This window comes from Zootermopsis nevadensis, unplaced genomic scaffold (genome assembly GCF_977971745.1).
Source record: "Zootermopsis nevadensis isolate Lab colony 2312 unplaced genomic scaffold, Znev_1.0 Znev_ptg000064l, whole genome shotgun sequence".
Lineage (NCBI taxonomy): Eukaryota > Metazoa > Arthropoda > Insecta > Blattodea > Termopsidae > Zootermopsis > Zootermopsis nevadensis.
In genome coordinates this window covers 2,238,377-2,261,421 of record NW_028259195.1, presented here as the reverse complement: position 1 = coordinate 2,261,421, position 23,045 = coordinate 2,238,377, and the positions used below count along the sequence as shown (strand labels likewise).

General features: G+C 40.7%; 1 protein-coding gene across 19 annotated transcripts in view; it reads left to right on the top strand.

The window, feature by feature from the left end:
- LOC110838891 (GATOR complex protein Iml1-like) overlaps window positions 1–21,901 on the top strand; it is a 60,690-nt gene extending 38,789 nt beyond the window's left edge. For 7 of the 19 annotated variants that reach the window (XM_087341158.1, XM_087341170.1, XM_087341172.1 and 4 more), the window contains 7 exons: window positions 40–148; window positions 1,891–2,042; window positions 2,534–2,609; window positions 4,340–5,133; window positions 7,936–8,025; window positions 12,169–12,301; window positions 15,199–15,358. In XM_087341158.1, coding sequence (XP_087197284.1) covers window positions 40–148; window positions 1,891–1,910 — 129 coding nt within the window. In that variant the 3' untranslated portion in view covers window positions 1,911–2,042; window positions 2,534–2,609; window positions 4,340–5,133; ... (1 more) ...; window positions 12,169–12,301; window positions 15,199–15,358. Of the gene's footprint in view, window positions 1–39; window positions 149–1,890; window positions 2,043–2,533; window positions 2,610–4,339; window positions 5,969–7,563; window positions 7,888–7,935; window positions 8,026–10,801; window positions 11,118–12,168; window positions 12,302–15,198; window positions 15,360–15,587; window positions 15,727–15,831; window positions 16,008–20,776 lie in introns of those variants that run through there. The other 12 variants (XM_087341157.1, XM_087341166.1, XM_087341159.1 and 9 more) reach the window with 12 other exon arrangements.
- Window positions 21,902–23,045: the final 1,144 nt, after the last annotated feature.

Sequence of the window (23,045 nt, the reverse complement as noted above, 5' to 3'; positions counted from 1 at the left end):
GCTACGGTTGAATATATTGATCTGTCATCAACTTTTCAGCAAATGCTGAAGGAACACATGATATGCCATGCATCAGGTGATTTCTCCCATCCATTTATTGTGGGCTTCCACTTATACCACATAGTTCAGCAAGAGAAATATCAGAAAGGTTAGTATTCTTTAATTTAATTATGATTTCTGGCTTCATAAACTTGACTTTCCACTTTGTAAAACAATGTCACTGAAGCTTTTGCTTGGAGGAATACATGTATAGGCTCAGTATTTCTTTAATTTTATGTCCAACTATAAATTTTTTTGACTTTAAAAAAACTTGCATTAAATTATTTGTTGTTTATGTGCCAACCTTGAGTTTATTTTATTAGATTCTCTTTGTTTGCATTGTGCAAAACAAAGAACGCATTACTGGGAAATGGGAGTTATTATTGTTCATCCATTTGCATGTTCCACTTTATACTGTTTTATGAAACCATATTAAATCTGGTGCAGGATGTATCTTGCAGTAAGTTGTCATTTAGCAGCTAAGAATCTGTTTTCCCCAGTTCTTCCAGGCAAATTCTGGGATAGTAGCTTAAAACAGGCCATAATGGGTTCCACATTTTTTCCATTTTGTTATTCACAGCAATCTGATGCTGCATAGCCAATGCAGCTGAAAAACCATAATTAAATAAACCAAGAACCACAAATATGTGAATATTTTTGCCTTATGAAATTTACACCAAATTGATAAGTGGTTAAAATAAAAATTACAAGTCTCAGCATGGTATGTTTTATATTATGTACATTTATTGGTTAATTTTTGTGAAGATAAATTCTTGAGAAGTGTAATGAGTCAAGTTTTTCATTTTAACAAAGGAAATTCTATTGGATGCTGTAAGCATCGTGCTCCTTCCCACTCATGTTAAACCTGTTAAATCCAGAATCCTTGTTCAGAAGCTAATAATCAGTCTGGTACAAAAGTCCCTACTTAGTGTGGTACTCAAAGTATAATTACCATCTTTACAAGAACCCACCATTGGCTCTATCCTGATCCAGATGGATCCAGTCCATAACCTCCCATTCTAAGATAACATTTTAATGTTTCCTCTGTTGGTGGCTGGGTGGCCCATGTTGTGTTTTCCCTTCAGGTCTACATACTAAAATTTTGTCTGTATTTCTCATGTCTCATGTACAGTGAAACCTCTATCCATCGTTCCCCGAACTATCGTTTTCCCAGATGCATCGTCCGTTTTGTTCGGTCCCGGATACATCCCATATAAAATAATGTTACATTTTCCCGCATCTATCGTTTTCCCGCATTCATCGTTTTTATTTCCCACCCCCGCCAAAAACGATGCATCGAGGTTTCACTGTATACATAAACCTCAGAATTTTAAATAAGAATACAAAACCACTTTAAATATAGATTATAGAAATACATAAATCTTAAGAAATTTCAGCAGAGGTGAAATAATCTGCAGAATGGAAAGAGTGAGTGAAGAGGTGACCTCTCAATGCACGCTTGAACACCTTTAAATCATTTAGAGTTTTAATTGTTGGTGGAAGATTATTAAATAACTTGATACCTGTATAGTACGTTCCTTTTTGACGTTTATTAGGGTTAGCATAGATTATACAAAAATTATATGCTTGTAGTTAATTTTTATTTCAGTGTTGCTGAGATTTGTCAAATTTGTTTTTTACATACAAAATAAAAGTCTAGGTGTCCATGAAACCCAAAGGTTCTGGAAATAAATATGACATGCGCCCTGATGTGGAGAAAAGGTGTTTAGAGTATTACAGTAAGTGCAGTACGTGAAAGTATTATAACAATGCCGCATGGAAGTTACTGTAACTAAAACATTTCACTTTCCTTAGTCGTTATAACTTGAAACTGTTGCTTGTGTTTTCCAGGTCGTGGAGACAGCATCTAGTGCTCTGAAGTCAAGCACGACGGATCCGTTCTACCGTCGTCAGTGCTGGGAAGTAATTTGCTGTTTCTTGGTGGCATCCCTGAATTTTAATGATGATGAGAATAGAGTGCAGCAGCTTTTCTCCTGTCCAAGGTATATAAGAGCAGTTGGAGGCAGAAGAATATTGTCAAACTAACCTCATTCTTGATATTAAAATAGTGTACAAAATAAAAGATGTTTTTCCAGCCTGATGGTACTAACATGACATAACAGATTGTTAATCACTGGCTTTTCAACGCAGAATTGTAAGCGAGTCCCAAGGCAGTCCATGAGGCACTGTTATAGACTTTTCTCTGAGCACCCAGAACTCATTATTTACTGGTACAGTGAGCCCGTTAGAGGCTGTATCACAATTAGTTTGTGTTTAGTATCCTGCCAGTACCAGGAGGCTTCTACAAGTAATGTATTTCTTTGTCATATCATAAACCCAGATTTCCCATTTGCTCTGTGCCCCGTACATCAGTTGCTGATTTAGGAAGCAGCTACTGCATTGGCCACTGTTGTGACCAACATTTTGTACACTGAACATTAGGATGCGAGTGTAATTATCTGTACTCATTGTGATTGATGATCCACATGTGGAGATCTCCGCAGTCCATGGGATTCCCTACAGATTGCAGGACAAGCAAGCCAGAGCCACTCACCAGACGTCAGTCACAGGCAAGTTCATCTATTTGAGTAAATTGTTTAATAAACTTCTTTTCTGAATTATAATGCCATTATTGAAAGAAGAAGACCTTTTTTTCCTGAAAAGTAGTAAATGGTTTTAATGAAATAAAGAACTTGTCTATTTCTTCTATTGAGACTAAAAAGAAACAATGAAGAACGTGATTTTTCTTTGCCAGTGTAAGGAACCACATTTTGAGGCTGACCTCCACATAGTTCTATACGAGGTGCGATCAGAAAGTTTCAGGCTGTGTCAATAGAGGGTGAACCGGATGTAGTACGAGCTTCTGCCTTTAGGGGGTGCGGCCTACATTCATAGTGAATCAGTGTGCCAGCCGGCATCATCGAATTAGCATTTGTTTCTTAGTTACGGGCGTATTGGTAGTGCATTACACCGACCCTCCTGCGATTTCGGAATGGCGTGTGCATCAAATTTTGCCAAAGACTCGCCAGAACGGCTACGGAAACCTATGAAATGCTAAAGCAAGCATTTGGGGAGTCCACAATGGGTCGTGCACAAACTTTTGTGTGGCATTCACGTTTTAAAAATGGCCGAACCTCTGTCGATGATGACGAGCGTTCTGGACGACCATCTTCGAGCACAACGCCCGAAAATGTTACGAAGATTCGGCAGGCCATTCACGAAGATCGACGTCGTACCATCAACGACTTGTGCGACATTGTTAGGATAGGCTATGGGACCTGTCAGCTGATTCTAAAGGAAGAACTCCACATGCGACGCATCCTGTCTGAGGACCAGAAGCAGAATCGACTTCTCGTTTGTCAGGAGCTCAAAGATCTTGCAAGAACCGACCCCAACTTCCTTTCTAAGCTCCGTGTGACTTCTTCCTCTTCCCAAAGATGAAAATTCAGCTAAAGGGAAGGAGATTTGAGACGATAGAAGAGATTCGGGCAGAATCGCAGATGGTGCTTGACAGGCTGACAAAGAAAGATTTCCAGGGATGCTTCCAGGCTTGGCAGCGGCGCTGGGATCGTTGTGTTCACTCCCAGGGGAACTACTTCGAGGGTGATGGATGAATTTAATACCTGAGATAAGTGTACGGGTTTTTATAGGCGCAGTCTAGAAACTTTCTGATCGCACATCGTAATTGAGAATGCATGGAGTTTACCTCCATGCTCCCACTGCCTCATGGCATTGCGCTTAGTCACAAGGATAACTTCAGCTGATATAGCGAACCATTAAATGTTTAAAAATCGTAATCGGTGTTGGTTTTCTGTAAGTCCAAGTGGTGTTAGAACCCAAAGACGACTGTGAGAACCTGAAATCTCTCTTTAAACCATATTTAGTACGTGAACTGGTTGAAAGCGTCTGACGTACTTATTTCTGCTTCATATCTGGAAAAACCAGTAAGGCCTGTTGTGTAAGTTGGTAGGAGTGTTTGTTGCTGCAGCCATGAAAGAGTTATGACGGTGTTCCTTGTTTGTCACTACACAATGGTGGCGATATCACAGGAAGCTGGTGAGTTCAGTTTTATAAATTTAGATTGTTCAACATTGAAACAATTTATATTACTGACGGTGAAGTTTCCACCTTTGCTTCCAGAAGGCATTATAAAGTGGCATTACTAATGGTGATATGGAAAATAAATCTAATTGATACGGCTACCTCTTGCCCCTTGTCGGTTGAATTCACCTTAGTAGTAGAAGTGCTACAGATGTTGGCTGTGTTGTAGTGGCTTGCCATTTCTTAATCTTTCATTTAGGTCCTTTCTTCATGACATCAAAACAGGCGAACCTGAAGGGCATGGACCGACTGGTGTTTATAGACTCCCTTGCTGTCATAATGGGGCACGAGGAGAGGGAGCCGTGTAAGCCGGGACACCTGGCACTTGTTCCTATCTTGGAGACAGCGATCAACATCCTCGGCTCCAGACAGACGGCAAGCGAACTGTTCATTAAATATCCACTGAATCAGTGGCAACGGAAGTTGCGTGGGTCTGACGTGATGTGTGTGAGTTGTAGAGTTTGTAGTTGCAGTATTATGACGTGTGGAATAATGGCCCACTTGGCGAATGTTTTAAATTTGCTGGGGGGGACGAAAGAAAGGTTGCAATATGAATCTGTAAGCGAGGGAGTTCAGATTTTGTCAGGTCGCTGGTCGTGACCCATATTTAAAGTTAACTTGTGAATGGGTTTGTAATGAACATGACAAAATTTGTCTTCTGAAAATGGAAGGTGCTTGTTCATTGGCTAAGGTGGGAGTGTTAACTGCTTGGTGAAGTAAAACTGTGTGTTCTTTGAAGAGTGTGATGTCTTGATTTCTTGAATGTGAATGTATTTTCTCTTTGTGGGAGTAGCAGATTACGAGAAACAGAATGATCCTTCAGATTCTACTGAGCACCACGTGACCTGCGTACTGCTAGCCAGAGAAGCGTTGAAGTACGTGCGGCAACAGTTGGCAGACCGACTTGATGTCAGAAGATTAAACCTGCTGGGACAAAGAAGGAACCTCGAATCCGCAAGAGACTGATATCGGTCTGAACCAGGCATTCGTTGTGTGAGTACATGAGCATTAGAATGTATTTGATGTGGTTGTCGTGTGAGAGAGATGAGTCTGTCCAATTTTATTAGGTACTTTAGATGTTGTGAACTTAAATGTGAGATTTGATATGTTGAAAGACATAAATGTGGTGAGGGATTGGCATTATTGCAGTATCTGTGGTACGCTGGAGGCATTCATGATTCTCTAGTGAATATATTGTTCATAGGACACCAAAATTGGAGGTTAGGTGTAGCTTGTAGACGAGGGTGGTGACTATTTGTGATAAGGTTTTGTTACATGTGAGATGTGCACAGTGAGCGGAGCTGCCGGGATATTTTCTGTTCTTGTGCTTAAGTTTAGAGTTTGCTGTGTTGAGCAAGGGGATCGGTTACAAAACTTGTAAGTTTGTGGTGTGGTGTTCGTTATGAATTTGGATTTGCTTGCAAAAATGGAGATGACTGTCAGAGGTTCCATTTATTCGAGACTTAACCATAAGTTGAGAGTTGTCAGGTGTCAGTCTCATGGACATGTGATGAGGCTCAGTATTACTTCTGGTATATTTCATGGTTGGGGGTGGGGATGGGATTTGCATTAGGATCGAGGAGTGGTGTGGTTGGTTGGAACCAAGTATAGAAAGGCAGTGCCACTTATGTGGGTCACAATGTACCAGTGCTGGTGTTGTCAGGATTGTTATATTATGTGTGTAAAATGGTTGTGAAGAGTTCTTGGCTTAGGAAAGACTAATTTGTTAGTCTTGTCAGTCAGATTGTTTATAGGAAGAATGTAGAGTTATTGACCATTTAGTTTGGTTAAAGATTGTTGACCTGGAAATGAAATGATATATGATGTCTGTTTGGTGTTCGTTGACCACCTTGGCTGCTCCCTCATAAATATATTTTTACATAACCCCTCCTTCCTCTCATCTTGGGCTCCCATATCGCACCCACGAAACCCTCAGTTATTTTTTTTAGAGGGCAGAAATCAGGAAGGAAATGCATACAATACGAAACCCGTGTCTCCCCTCCTTTCATTTCTAAAACGTATTACTACTGTAAGAATCTGTGCTGAAATGGAAGGGAGAGGACTTTAAGTGGTACAGCTCTTTTGCAGGATGTTTGTTAAAATATTAGATGTTCGAGCCGTCTGTGAGTGAAGATTCCTTTGCGTATGATTCTTGGAGGCAGAACGTAGCTTTGTTTGTTGCACGTTTTATTGATCTTGTTATTGGGTAGTCAATCAACATACGATGACGATGTTGAAGGGGTCCCGGGATCTTAATAAACATTGTGACCACAATCAGAAATTCTCATGTAGACATGCTGGCAATTCAGTAATCAGCGTGCACTAAAACTCATCTCGTAAAACTGTTTATTGACGTAATGTCAGATGCAAAATATTGTTTTGTAGAATTGCTTTCTTTATTTTGTTGTGTTTCTACTTGTTAAAGTTGTTACATTGAGAGTGCTGCTGCTGGTGTCATGGAGAGATGTTTCCTCAAAGTAAGAAATTTTTGGTGGCTCTCCTTTACTTAGTGGGGAATCCCCATGTCCACAGTACAGAGTGTCTAAGTATTTGCGACCGGGTTGGTGGCCCCAGCACCCTGCCAGTTTCTTTGGCACTTACAGTCATCCTTCCATCATGTTATGTGAATTGGGTGTGGAGCGACAGAGAGAAGGCAGGCAGTTGTCTGCTGGTTCTGTAATTGCTGGAAATGTGACCATACGAGTAACCAAGACTTCGAATAAAAATCTTCCCCAAGATGTGGGCGTAGGTGTGCGGATTGTTTTAAAAAGGGTAGCAGAAAAATTGAACGTAGTTTAGCATAATGAATGGCGCATTGCTTTGGTTAACAAGGAAATGATCATTTTTTTTACCGTAGCCGAAACAAATTATTTACGAACACACAGTCACGAAGGTCATATTGAACGGCTTTTCGCGTTTGCTTTACTTCATCGTTTTGTCGTCTGATTTGACTTCGTTTGTCCCCACCATTTTCCTACGTAATACGACCATAATTCGTTGCATTGGATACGTTACTGGGGGGGGGGGGAAAGGGTCCCTTTGTAATTTATGAAAGTGACATTTGACAACTTCCTGAAGCGTAGCCTAGAACGTTTGTACATTGGCCGACAGAATTCGTGTATTTCTACATTGTTTTGAGGTCTTGTTCGTCCTCGTAATCTTTAAAAAACAACTCAGCTCAATTTGAATACTAAGAAAAGTGTTAAAACTAGTTACTACGTGTTTGTCCAGGAAGGCACTGATGTTTTGTAGTTGGTAATATTACCAGTTTGTTACGATTCTAGTGAGGCAGTCAGAAAGGGAAAGAATGAGCACGGAAGTTGCATATGGCAGATTAGATGTTTGGAAGAAGATGGCAATAATGATGATGACAGTAATTGCAGTAAACTTGTCTTCGCGATGTGTGTGTTACTTTTTCTTCAGAATCGTCACCTTTACTCGGAACACCTGATGTGATCTGGATATGCCATTCTGGTCGCTGTGGTGTGACAGCAGATAGGTTGCGGTGTTTAAATATCAGTGTTGTAATGCAGTTTGGAATAAGCAGGGTTCCTAATGACGTAGGATGTGGAAAGAGGCAACTCCATTCTGAATGAACCTGGTTTCATGCGGAATGTCACGGACATTGCACTTTGGAATTTCCTGGAAACTCGGCTATGCTGTCAGAGGAATTTTGCACTTATCTTCATCCAAGATCGTTTCCTTCCACACAAGAGACTGAGCTACTGTCGCAGTTTAAAATATAAGGTGACATTTTCATTGATCTGTCTTTTACATGAACATTTGTCATTTCAGAGTTGGTGACCTTGAAATAATGACTTTTTGTACAGACTGGATGCAGCGGCTTGTCACCGTTTAGATTCAGCTGTAACGAGTATTGCCCAGGTAAATGTTAGGTGGAGGGAATATGTTGTTTGTGGCAATTCTTACTAATATAGAATATCGCAAGTTCTTATCTATTAAAAGAATTATTAAGAAATCTGTGCTCCTGCCCTCCACTCTCTCCGTTTTAGTTTTGATTAGATCGATCATTGACAGTGGACGTCATGGTCTCTTACAATTGAACAAAGTTTGAGATAAGGGATTCCTATTTATTATTAATGTTCATCACATTTAATGTTTTCGTCTGAATTTGTGAACTCTTGTAAGAGAATTAAACTTTTTTAACACAATTTCAAGTAACATTAGATTGACTTCTGTTTGTTCACGGCAACATTGATAATAAAAGAATATTCCAGTAGGCAATTAATATTTTAAAGGAATGAAAGGTGTTTCGTATCCCAGAATCTTAATAAAAATTAATGGATCTTAAGAAGTGGGGTTTATATTCTGAACAATAATTCTAACACTTTACATCTCTTGATACATGGACATTATTAAAGCGTTTTAGGGAGCTGAAAGAAATTTTTATTCCGGATTTAGAGGAATAAATATCGAAGAATCTCCCTCTCATTATCTCCTACATCAGCAGATTAAATCCGGGGAATGCTTGCTATTATTGAGTGCAAAGTATTTATGGGTGCAAAACGTGGTCTTTCACATTGAGGGAGGAACATAGACTGAGGAGCTCTGAGAACAGAGTGTCGAGGAAGATGTCTGGACCCAAAATGAAGGTGGGACGGATAATAGAGAAAAATGCATGACGAGCTCCTCAGCCGATGTTTTTAGGGCGAGTTGAAAGTTTACAAGGCCTGAAGGGAACACCTCGGCGTAGGTGGGAAGATAACATTAACACGAATCTTACGGAGATGGGGTCTCAATGGAGTGAACTGGATGCAACTGACTCAGGATAGACCCCGGTGGCGGACTTTTGTGAACACGATGATGTACCCGACAGACATTAAGGTGGCTCATAAATCCTTTGAAAGGGTTACAAAGTTCAAATACTTGGGAACAACAAAAACGATTCAAAATGATGCTCACGACGAAGTTAGGAGGAGACTAAATTCCGGAAATGCTTGCAACTTCTCAGTCCAAAATATTTTGTCTTCCCGTCTGATTTCTAAGAACCTGAAGATTAAAATATACAAGACAATAATTTTGCCTGTTGTTTTGTATGGGTGCGAAACATGGCTTCTCACTCAGAGGGAAGAACACAGATTGCAGGTGTTTGAGAATCGGGTGTTGAGGAGGATATTTGGGCCTAGGAGGGAAGACGATGGGGCGTGGAGAAAACTGCACAATGACGAGCTTAAAAATCTGTACTCCTCCCCAAATATTGTCAGGCTGATTAAGTCGAGAAGAATGAGATGGGCTGGGCATGTAGCGCGCATGGATGGGACAAGAGGTGTGCACCGGGTACTGGTTTGGAAGCCTAAAGGGAAGAGACCGCTGGGGAGACCTAGACGTAGATGGGAGGATAATGTCAGGCGGGATCTGTGGGAGATAGGAGTTGAAGGAGACTGGATTTTGTTGGCCCAGGACAGAGCTTTGGTTAATTCGGTGATGAACCTTCGGGTTCGGTAAGCCATCTAGTTAGTTAGTCAATCGGTCAACGACATGGCCAGCTTTCTTATTAATTATGATTGTCCCAGTTGGCGCTACTCGCAACAGTTACCTTCGTTGCAACTAAAGGTACGACATTTTATTTTACATCCATTGTCCTAGCACTGTGCGAGATTATGTCAAGAACTTCTTTACAGTTCGTGTACTGATTAAGTTACAAGTTCACGCTGCAACCTGTAGCAACTAGATATCCCACCCGACATGTAGGACTGTTTGTAGTGGCAGCATGCTGCAATGGAGTGCGATACTGACCGGGTTAATACGACCCACACAATCGTATGTCCCAGTGACGCATTAAACCACGGAAGACATTGTAAAGAACCTTGACTTAATCACATTAACGTATAGATGCTTCTGGAGTGTGTGCCCATAAGAATAGCAGTAACTTGGGTGTGCTGTTTTAATGGATTTATCTGAAATGACATATGGGAATACCTCCCCCTACAAGCGTTGATGGGTACCTCATTCAGGCGTAAGCTCCCAGTCTATTTGCGCAAACGCAATTATGACAGAAACAATATCTGCTGTGGAAACCTCAAATCTTACAATTTAGTTCTGGTTTGAGGGGGTAAGTAGAGGATTACATGACCTACGAAGCTAAGATGCTAGCCAAACCTCGACTGCTAACACTTAATTGTTCATCATGGAAGATAAATTACGATCCAAAAACTCAACTGCCAAAGTTTTAACTCCCCTGACCCCCATCCCGGAGTGGGGTTTGGCCAACACTTTTGAAAAAGTCACGCTTTGCCACTGTGGGAATTCCTTTTCGAAATTTTTTGCTCAGAATATAACTTTTGGGCCAAGCTGGTGCGGCATTACTTTTCTCTCTTTAACTCCCTCTGCATTTATGATCTCCTCCCTCCCCCCCCCCCATTTGGACACATCACATCAACTGGATGCTGTATGGACGTAGAATACCACACGGCAAACACGTACGTACTGTGGCAAAGTCCGTCATAAATAAATATGAATCTGCCTTCAATGTGTGGATAATGGCAACCCATATCAACCTTCAGACATACATGAATGTACAAAAGAAATGTATCTAATCTCGATCTTATGTGTACATGATGCCTTTTATGTTGATTTTATCATTTTGTTTTCTATATTACTCCATATTTATTAATGTTTTCTTTAAATCATTGCTTTACAGACTAATATTGAACATCAGATGAACCACGCCATATAAAAAACAATACCTTCGTTCTAATATATAAGAGTAATCTGATAAGAACATCTTTCATAAACTGCATAACATTGTAAAGGATTGTAATTCGAGTTTTAAATTTACCAATCTAATTTATACCTGAAGACGGTTAAATATAACCGAAACATGTCGTAAGAGACGTTCCAATTTGTAAATCGATCATTCGATGCGGAACGTGAAATGATATTTTAAATATTTTATATTTTATCATCTTATTAAAAATTGTGATTTGACGGCAAATATTAAAACATTTATCAGTGTTGTTTTGCATGTCTTACGTTTGCACAAACTTGGTGACTATGAACTGTCTGCTGGATATATGATTGATTTCTTAGTTACCTAACCAGCAGACATTCGCAAGTACGTTATTCTGAAGTTTTGTCATTTCCTTTTGATTTATTGTCTGGTAACTTTCAAGGATCTGTATTAGGACCTTTGTTGTTTAATGTGCAATGTCATTAAATTGTAAGGCCATAAAGTCTCCTCAATATAGTTCTTTACTTCGAAAGGACGCAGAAAGCTTAAAGAATTTGAAAAATGTAAACTTCAAAAAATTTTGAAATAATTCAAAATTTTTGGGTTTTGTGTTGTTTTTTTTGACAATTTCCAGCAATTTTAGTTTTTTTTAAAAAAATTATGAAAATGTCGAAATTTTTCCCATTCTATACCTACCAGAAACGTTGAATGACACCCAGTCCATGCGAGACTCCGTCTGTGCAGCACCCAATCTCTGCTTCTCACGGTCTCGGCCGGGCTGGCCATGGGGCCTTTCCCGCGAAAGAGTTCCCGGCGACCGGCCGACCATTGTATCTGTCCCCTCTTCGAGGCCTGCCTCGCTCGCGGCACTGCGTTCTGAGCCACCCGTAAATCAGCAATCGCCGGTCGTCGGGGTCCGCAGGCCGGCAGTCGGCTCCTCGGCTGCCGCCAGAGGCACGGGCAGCCTCCCCTTGACAGCTCACTAACACTTATTTGCAAAAATATATATAAATACGTACATAAAAACGTATGTATGCATATATATATTATTTTTTATTCTTACCAAGTCGGTATCGCCGAGGGGTTTGTGGTGCCAAGCATTACAGAAAACTACGACGCACCGCCGGACATTGACTCGGAACTCGACCGACCAAGTAGCATGCACCGCACTCGCGCGCGCACACAGGAGCCACGGCAACGTACTTTATGTGATTTCTTATTATATTATGTTTTTACTCTTTTTTGATTCTACCAAAATTTCTTATTCTCTCAAAAATATATATGCATATTTATATACACATGCGTATTTATATATTCTTAATTTTATTCTTATGTAGTCGGTATCGCCGAGGGACTTGTGCTGTCAGGCAACGCGGAAAGTAGCACGCACCGAAGAAGTTAGACAGTCAGATATTACGCACCGTGTGACTTTGACTCAGGCAGCCAACTACCGCACACAAACGAGACACGGTAAGCTGCTTGTACGTGATGTTTATTTATATTTTAATTTGGAGTTCCCCCCTTCTCTTATTGTTTCATTCTTCGCACTGCGTCGTACATGGACGGTCGAGCTCTGCGGCTATGTCCCACGGTGCGTGGTAGTTAAGACAGTCGAGCAAAGTCCGTCATAAATAAATATGAATGTACAAAAGAAATGTATCTAATCTCGATCTTATGTGTACATGGGATATACGGATATCCGCACGTAGGAACGTTGAAACTTCGATATCAGCAGACGTGCGTGATTACACCAAACGCACTGATGATAATGTTTGGCATGTATTGCCCTACGTCAGTGGTCCCCAACCTTTTTTTTGCCCAAGGGCACATTTGAGAGTTTATGAGATTGTGGCGGGCACCAACCAATTAACAAAGCCAAATTTTGTTTTCTCTGGACAAATAAGATACGGACACCAAATAATACACAAAAGAACACGACGTTTATTGATACAAGAAACCACGCAATAAAAAATACGTACTTTTATAAGTACAATTATTATTACCCAAGTGGGAAGTTAGTGTGATGTTTGGCGCTGCATTTCAGCGGCCAGTTTTACAAATTTGGAAGAGTAGGATGATGTTGCTGCTCGCAATCGTCAAGATGGGCATTAGTACGTAGAGAACTGTGCTTTGATTTTATAATGTTCATGGTTGAACGGCATTTATTATTCAGTATAACCTCTTTCCGTATCAACGCGGGCACCGCGTTGGGGACCACTGTTGTACATTATTTCGCCCTCACATCTTCGTCAGTTATCAGAGTGATTATTCTCTTGTAACATTGATGTCACTGTTAGGTCAAGGTCATGACAAAGTCAAGACAAGATCGCCCCAAAAGTTTGCCAGATAGAGGTCTTTAAAATTCTCAAGGTCATACGTATTTATGCCAAACGGCAAATACCTGATTGACCATACTCATGTCAAAATGAGGTCACGTATAGGTCAAGGAAGCCACGACAAATTCGGCCCAATAGTTTCGTAGATACTGGTCTTAAAAAATCTCAAGGTTATATCTTCTCACCAATATTTCTGCTAGCCAGCCACCCTAGGGCCACACCCTTTACCCCAGGGCCACTACCCCAGTCGCACCCCTTCCCAGGGCTATCCCCTTCTTTGGGCCAACCCTCATGATCACCCCTACCCAAGATCGCCCCCCCGGGACCATCCCCTCAGGATCCCTGCAGCATCACCATATCCCAGGAACCACAGGATCCCCTAGGACCCCAGGATTCCCTGGACACTGCCCTCTAGGATCACGGCAGGATCCCCGAAGACAATCACCTCTAGGATCCCCTACAACCCCCTCCAGGATTCCTCGGATTTACCAGGACTCCCCATGACCATCCTAGTATTCCCCACAGATTTCCTAGGATCCCCACCAAGGATTCCCTACCCAGATCTAGCAGAATCTGCCACCAAACATTTCCAACAGAATTTCCCACGATCGCAACCCATGATTCCCAGGATATTCCCCTGGATTCACCACATAATATTACCCACGATCCTGCAGGATTCCCCACCAAAAATCCCCATATTATCCCACATAGGATCCACAACCAGAATTCAAAACGGGCGCCCTAACCCCCGCGCCCTAACCCCCGCGCCCTAACCCCCGCGCCCTAACCCCCGCGCCCTAACCCCACGAAGGGAGGTGGAGGCCCAGGCCGTTTCTTGAGCGAGCAGAGGCGCGGACCCGGCTCCGGACAATGGCCCGGGCGCCGGGTTCCAACGAACCACCCGAGTCGGACGAGTCCAACTCGTTGGCTTTGCGCTCGCACGCTACGCAAAACAGGACCTCGTGGGCGAGGCGAGTCGTTCAACTCTTTCGACTAACCGACCTGGCAACAGATCTTGTCTAGGGGATATAGCAGGAACATAGTAAGATTAGGTATAATGAGAGGACCACTCAAAATTCGAAAATAGTACCAGCAACGAAAGCGCGGTAATTGATATGGAATAATACCGACAGGGGGGCTCAACCCCAGCCGCTAAGTGGTCATAGGAACTTAAAACAAACCTCTTAAAGCAAAATAACCTCTTGCGCCCTCTGTGCGGGACGGCGCTTGTGGTGGGTCCCGATGTTCCCGCACAGAGGACGGTGCCATTTATTTTATGTTTTTGAGCCTTGTTTTATTCTGTACGACCATTTACAGGATCCTCGGTCCCTCGATTTGGTTTCATTCGATTAAATCATTGAGTTTTCGCTGCTCGTAGTATTTTCGCTTTTAGTGTTTTATTACTGGACGTATAATTTTATCTGCCCCTTAGTCATCTCTGCCGACACGCGTTGGATGAGTTTTTCATCTTTGCCTTTCCCAGCATGCTCCGCGAAACTTGTTTCCTCGAACAAGTTGAGTTCTTTCCGTTTGTCTGTCTCCTGCTTCGGTACAGCGCGTATGTACGCAGTCTTTAGGTAAGTTGGGGCTTCAGTCGGCCATTTTGATATTACGTCTCAGCTTGTGTTTGGTTTAATTCTCGATTTATTCGACAGCCAAAGAGTTGTTGAAGGTTTCGTGGTGGTAGTACGAAGCTCTAAAGAATGCAGGCGATTTCGTGATAGTGAAAATACTAACCGATTTTCTCTAGAAATTACAAACGTCTTTGAGTTAGATTTTATTAACCCTTGCACCATTGAAAATTTAATCCTGAAATCTGAAGCGAAAATAATAATAATAAATTCTTATTGTGTGGATTTCCACCTCTTTTTCCATTCACTGTACGTGTAATGTAAGCACAAAGCGATGAAAATTGTAATATTGATTATAATTGACTCCTGGATTTGACCTTATCATAATGAATACAGATTTAACCTGGTCGGATAGATAACGACCCTGACTTATCGGCATTTCTGTCTGGCGGCTTTACAGGTGAATTACGTCGCTTTTCCATGGAGAAAGTGGAGTGATATAAGATCGTCTATATATTTTTCTCAAGGACTGTGACACGCACATGCGAGAGTACATGTGTCCTGTTGTGGGTCCTCGGGTGCTACGTCCTGTACAACGCGAGCCTACTTAAGTCATTCAAGGTGAGTTGCATGAAATATTCCGTCCTCTGAAGTAGAGAGTTCTGAAAGTACGTTGAGAGAAAAACTTATATTGCGTGCTGTTACCGATACAACGTGACTTGGCATACGTCACACAAGACAAGATGGCTGAAATGACGTTGCAATACTGAACTAAGTATTCTGAGATATTATTTTATTTTACGTTTTGATTGTTCTGTGATTCTGCCCACGCATTCCGTCTCCTTCTAGGTCAGTGGTAACAACCACGTGACACTCGTTCAAGACTTGAGGTTTACGGAGCGGTGAGGATGACGGCCGCTTACATCGTGAGGTCGCTAACACGACAACCCGAAAATTATATTACAGCAGCAGCGAACTAAGGACTCCGGTGAGTACAATGAGAAATTGTCAGATAATGCCCACTGATCGAGTTTCAGAGCGTACGTACAGAAGCGACGTAATTATAAATTCTTGTCATTATGTCTGCTTTGAGGTGATTGGCGGAGCCCTCTTCACATTCACGGTGATTATGATATCATCATTCTTCATCGCCGTCGTGAATTTCTGAACCAGAAGATTTTTCCACGTCTCGCTCCTGGACGCTGCTCTGTGACGTCGTCTGGCTCGAGACGTCTGAAACGATGAGGCACCAGTGAGCGATGGACTCGGGTGAGTACGGTGATGTATTATTTCGAGGTTGATTCAAAATTATAATGACTTTCGTAGATAGTGTTCTGTGGGAAATTAGAAATTAGTATGTCTCGACGGTAATGTAGTGTCTGAGTAAAACCTGGTCTACGTGGATGGGATTTCGCGAAGGTACCGATATCGTCAAAAATCAAAGAATGTTTGAAACCCCCTACGTACGGTAAGGAATCGAGTTCTTTTATGAGTTGGAAACAGAAAGGAAAAGTTACAGATCATTTGAGAATTGTTGATGGGAAAGATTGGAAAAGGAGAAAATGCTGACAATCGCAGAGACGTTGCGTGTCCGGTGATGGACACGCACACTTGCGGTATGAGACCAGTTTCTTGCGTCTGTCTTGTAAACATGTACGGCAGTCATCGTGTAGCTGACAGTCGTTTAACTGGTCAAGGCCTTTCTCTTCGTGTATAAACACAGAAATTTTAAAAACTGACTGGTCGTCCTTACTTCATTTCTGTTGGATAAATTTCGTAAGGAAATGCTGTTGGTGTTAGGTGGACCGAGTATTGCGTACGGAGTCTGTATTGATTTGGATTAACCGTCTGCCAGGGACGCGACTAGTTTTGTGAGCTGCTTATTCCGAGAATCATAGTTCGTCTGAATTATATTTAAGAATTCAGTCCGTACCTCGAAGAAAACACAACTCTTCACCATTACGAAGATCAACTGGGTAACGCTGTTTAAGGAAATGATCGTTGTTTATTCCGAGAATCATAGTTCGTCTGATTTATATTTAAGAATCCAGTCCGTACCGCGAAGAAAACACAACTCTACACCATTACGAAGATCAACTGGTTAACGCTGTTTAAGGAAATGATCGCTGTTTATTCCGAGAATCATAGTTCGTCTGATTTATATTTAAGAATCCAGTCCGTACCGCGAAGAAAACACAACTCTTCAGCATTACGAAGATCAACTGGTTAACGCTGTTTAAGGAAATGATCGTTGTTTATAGTGAGAATCATAGTTCGTTTGATTAATATTAAAGAATCCAGTCCGTACCGCGAAGATAACACAACACTTCACCATTAAGAAGATCAACTGGTTAACGCTGTTTAAGGAAATGATCGCTGTTTATTCCGAGAATCATAGTTCGTCTGAATAATATTTAAGAATCCAGTCCGTACCGCGAAGAAAACACAACACTTCACCATTACGAAGATCAACTGGTTAACGCTGTTTAAGGAAATGATCGCTATTTATTCCGAGAATCATAGTTCGTCTGATTTATATTTAAGAATCCAGTCCGTACCTCGAAGAAAACACAACTCTTCACCATTACGAAGATCAACTGGTTAACGCTGTTTAAGGAAATGATCGTTGTTTATAGTGAGAATCATAGAAAATCCATAAATATAAAAGGCATCATAAATAAAACACTTGGTACATACGTTGAAGTAAACTTTCAGAATTGAACTAATTGGTATTAAGCATTCTCTGTTGAAGGCTTAATGTACCGTTTACATACCTTTTTCTTTATCAGTATTACTTCGCCCCACTCGCTTGTAAATAATGTTCTTGAATCTCTTTCCCTAAGTGTTTTCAAGTTCGGATTGTCTTACAGAGTGAGAAACGAAGTATTACGCCTGTCTAAATCATCAAGAAATATTATAGGACTGTTAACTTAGTTGAAGCATCTCTCTCTCTGTCTGTCTGTCTGTCTGTGTTTTTAATAAGTTCCGAAGATTAGGATGGGTTGACACTCAGGTTACAGTAAATTGGTTCATCGATTCTCGACAGATTCTGACGAATTTAGGACCGCGTTCAGGTGTGTGTTGCTCTAAAATCCAGTCGTTCCTCAGCTCGAATATTTGTTGCGCCATTGAACATTGTCTCGAGAATAATAGCAAAACTTGAAGAAGTCGCTGTTTCCAGCACTTCGTGTCCCATTTGATAAGTTGAACACGTGTACGTGTTCAGTACGAGAAAGAAATTGCTGCCGTGTTTGAAAACATGTTTTAAGCTGGAAGAAACCAGCAGATAGTCTCAATAAATGCACTGCGTGAATGGAATTCTTAGGAATATTACACATTCTCCAACTTTGTCGCATTGCTCATATCACGTGTAACCATGGATTAAATTCCTTGTGGAATCGAATTCAGACAAATAATTATCTTTTTCTGTTATTTCGTGTCATGAACTGTTGACCTTGGTTGAAAGAGTGCGTCTTAATGCACTTCCATAAAATTCTCCGCTGTTCGTGGAGACGCTTTCAAAAAATTATGCAGTACTTGAAAGAATTGGCACAATGGCGGCGTGACCTGTTGATTTGACCCTAGGGATCCGTGTAATGTTTGCCCAAGTGCATGGTAACAAATTAAACATGTCTGTGCGCACGGGCGTAATATCGAAAGTCAATTTTGGAGCTACCTGCCTTGTCCAATGCCTAATCCATTCAGAATTTTTTGTCCTAGATGCATGCAAGTTTAAATTTATGGATATTCTTAATCGTGGATTTGTACTTTTAATACATAAATTAATAACGAGGGTCATGGCTGATAGTACCAATGGAAGGTAACAGATAGTGACATACAGTTAATATCGAATTTGACGAAAATCGGCCTGTGTAATGTTAGTAGTACGTGTTAGAAACGAAGAGTATTGACTGCGAATGGTTGTTTGGAAATGGGGGGCACGTTTTGACCTTAAGGTCGTATCGCAGGGCCGGTATCCAGCCGATATTCCAGCAAGCTTCTGGTAGCGTCGGACACCATCGTACATATACGTGCGTTCGACTGTGAGTTATACAGTAGCTGTGCATGGTCCCAGATCAAAATAACCCTTTAAAGCAAATATTATTATTATTATATGTCCAAATTTCTGTAATAATCAGTGAGACTTTAATTTCTATTTTTATCGTATGCGTGTATGGCATTATTAATTATTTTAGAAAGAATTTATTTTATTGAAATGACACCAGATGCCATACTACTTTCTTTTTTAAATTTTACATGCTTTGCCATCGATATGACCATCAAAGGTAGTCTTGCGAATTTCTGAGGTGGGAGTTAGAAGCTAACAATAGGCTCAGCCAGTCAAATTATCCGCCTTGAATGGAAAGTTCAGCGTAGTGTTCACAAAATCCCGTCACTGGTGTCTTTCCTGAGCCATATTAATCCATTTCGCAACCTTGAAAAGTACTTCCGTAAGAACAATTTTAATATTATCCTCCCAGTTACACCTAATGTTGTAGAATGTAACATTAATGCTCACCGATCTTTAGCCCTGAGGATGGAAGAAATATATTCCTCGGAAATATTTGTTACTCCACATGATACTTGAACGAATAATATCTGATTTCTTTAAATCCGGGTCGTATGAGTCATTACATCCAGACTCTATATCCTCTGCAATATGTCAATTTTAAAAGAGATTATTCTTGTTTAATGTTTCACGGACTAATCACATTTCTGTTCCTTGTTTGAGTCTCTCATATCTTTGTAAACTTTTCCGCATAAAATGATTATTATCCAATTTCTTTTAAATCGAATATTGACAAATTACACCCGTATCTGTTTTGCCAGAGCATGGGATTATGAACATGTGGACGTCATTCTCTGTTCCGTAATACGTCGTTAACTGGTCAGATGTTTACAGCAGGTCGCAGTAACCCCGTACCCGTTTAACCGTTGAGCACACTGGCTAGAACCTGGTGCTGTTGGAATGTCTTGGTGTAGATAGAAATCACTGTCTTCCTTTGATGTATGGTCCCTCATCATGCACGTAGTCTGTTTAATGATCGGTCAGGGTTAGTTCCACAGATCAGGAGAGTTGGGTAAGTAAACATAAAAGAAATAAATATTGAGTTGTCCTACTCGATAGGTTTCGGGTTCGAATCTCTCCCCGTCGACAGACAATCGTTAGAGATCTTTCTCGTCCTTTTTAGTATTCTGAAGCATATTTTAAGACACATTAAATGTAGACAGCTATCGCTTTATTCAATGTAATTTCAAGTTCATATTTTAGAAGAATCATGCCATTTTATGGGGTATAACGGACAAAATTTTAAGACTAATAAATTGCCCGCTAAGAATGACGGCAAAAATGTAAAGTAGTAAACAATAATAATCATAAGAATTATCCGATTAGACCCAACATCTCTTAGCAGCGTTACCATGGCAACGGTTATTTATAAATGTTATCCCGTAAGGTCCAAAATCGCTTGGGAGCAAATAATCATAACCGAAAAATGTTTTATGAATGTCTTTTGTGATGTTGCGTCATCATAAGGGCCCACCATCATCGCTGTTATGATGGAGGTAGCAATATCATTTCCTAAACGTCGGTAAAATTAATCATCACAATCACCACAGTGAGAACAGGAGATAACAATTTACGCGCAGATTGAAGATGTAAGGCACAAATTTCTATCTTGCGAGGCCGAGGCGTAGTGTCGGGACAGATAATACCCGCATCCCCCCCCCCGAAGCTGCTTTTAATGAGTGCTTTTTCTATAATTAGTCTAGCATTTCAGAAAAGAGTGTGTTGTGTTTAGGAGATAACTTTCAACCAAGCTGTTTGTATGTTCTAATCAAAATAACGTTGACCATGAATTTAGAATCTTTTGTCTTCTAGTCTGATAAATAAAAGTTGTAAATATTAATGAACAACACACGGTTATGTTTAAATTTGGTTTGCTATCATCGTAATTAATGTTAATATGAATAATATGGAGCTTCAGACCCTACATATAAATTCTTGTCATTATATGGGACATTCTGTCTGGTTTCAGGGGAACGGCAAGTGAATCTTCGTGGTTCCGAAACTCAGAGGAGGATCTTCATGGCATTTTCACCCGTGCGGTTGCGTCTACACGCTCCGGGGAACCCGGACGCTGCACTCTTGTCGTGTTTCCAGTGTCGGCGGTCATCTCTCCGGCATATTTCGTTTCTGCCATCTTTGCTGGCGAGTGAAACGAATTACTTTAATTTTAAATTAACACACGACTAACGCCTGGGGTGCAGGGGTTAAACTCCTTCCAATGTTCCTTAATTTTGAGTCTCCAATTAATGTTTTGCTGTTTCCATCCCTTGAGCAAAATGAATTCAGATTCTTTCTATTTACTCTTCTTCTTCTTTCTTTTCTTCTTTTTCGCCTTCTTCCTACCCTCAGAGGATAGACGGGTTAGAGTAGAGTTGTAGCTGCATGCATTCTTAACCACTAACAACATCATCGACCCTGCAGTCCAGCCGCTGCGCTGCAACGGAATATCAGCGGAATCCAGCAAAGACGCAGTTAGTTTGCCCACAATATTAGAAATGTTGAGGGTGTGAGGTCACAGACCATGCGTTAAGTTGCAGTGGTGGGATTTGCTAAAGCATATATAGAAGATATTGAGGATTTTAAAAAGTGGGGATTTTCTGTTTTGATGATCTGAGTAACGGCTAGCTTTTCAAGTTAAGTAATTTTGAGGTGACTTAAGCGTCTGCTAACACAAACTATAAAGCGGGGAAGATTTTAAATTTGGAAAATTTCATGGGGCTGAAAACTACATTATCGTTCTTTATTTACATAGCTTTGCCCTTAGATTACAATCATATTGCAGGACAGACGTACAGTCCAAATTTAACCACCTCTGACGCAGACAAAGTTCATTCAGTGAAAGTGATTGAGATTTATGGTATCGTAGGCATCAGTACTATGACATTAAAGTGTGGATTGATGGGAGATCCACACTGAAATTAGGGACGAGACGTAGTGGACAACGAAATCACATACAAATAACATGTGAATAAAATAATACAGGCTTTTTGAAGCCGAAATAATTGAAACGCCGCCACTGAGATTTTAAATGAAATTTTCAGATTGTTATATGTTCAAGATGTTATTTAATAAATAAATAAATAAATAACTTGTACTTTTATTTTTTCCGATTGTAGAAACATCGAAAACTGTAACACTTGCTTGTATACCTCTGTTTTCATCTCCCTTTATAACAGGTAGAAGAACGACATGTCACTATTTCGTCTTTAAATTTTCGCATATGAGTTGACTTTCAATGAGATCAGATTTTAACAGCAGCTAAAATTTCCATGACTTGTTACATTATAATTATTAATTATATAGTAGCGTACTAGCAAATTAAAGTGTGCATTGATGGCAAACCAAAAGTTCTCAATTGGATTTAAATCTAGCGAGTTTGGTGGCAAAAATTCAACTTTGCATCCGACACTTTCTATTAATTCCCTTGTTCTTTCAGAGTTATGAAAGCTTGCATTGTCAAGTCATTTGCAAAGAACGTCGCTCATATTATATATAAATCAAATAATACAGAAATCATAGAGAGCCTCCCCCCCCAAAAAAAAGAAGTCAACTAAAATTGCTCATTGCTTTGTGAATGGAGGCAGCGCGTAGCTCTGAAACGTGAGTGAACTTGTAGCAGACGACACGAGAAACAACGGACGATTGCCATGTCCAGCGACGACGTCATCTAAGAAACCTCCAGTTCATCGCTGGTGGGTGAAATTTATCTCTTCAATGTTGCAGTAGAAGTAGTTTGTAGCTTAGTTTTTGCCAGTATCCCGTAGTTGAGAGGTTTTATCTAATGAAGTCCTTGTTTCCATCCTTGAAGGAAAACGAATTGCAAATCTTCATCTTCTCGCTCTTTCTCATCATCTTATTACTTACACGGGATAGACTAATTTCTTTTTAAATATAAGTTGCGTCCGTGTTTAATTACGCACTACGGCATGAAGGCGTATGGGTTATTGAAGGTTTAGGTACGTGCATCTTTAACAGCTAGCTAGATAGAGATACGTGGACAGCATCACGTTCCAGCCGGTTTTACCCGAAGGAAAAATTCACGGTATCTTCTGTGTATATTATTGAATTGGACCGAACTTGATTGTGTCGCTGTCGGTAGTTGAACCGCGGACTTGCAGAGGATCCAGAAATAAAGTATTAATCGTGGTAAAAATCGGGGATGACTTAGAAATTACAAGTGAATACGGATTTTGGGTATGAAAAAAACCCCGAAGGGAAGACATAAAATTTGATGTGAA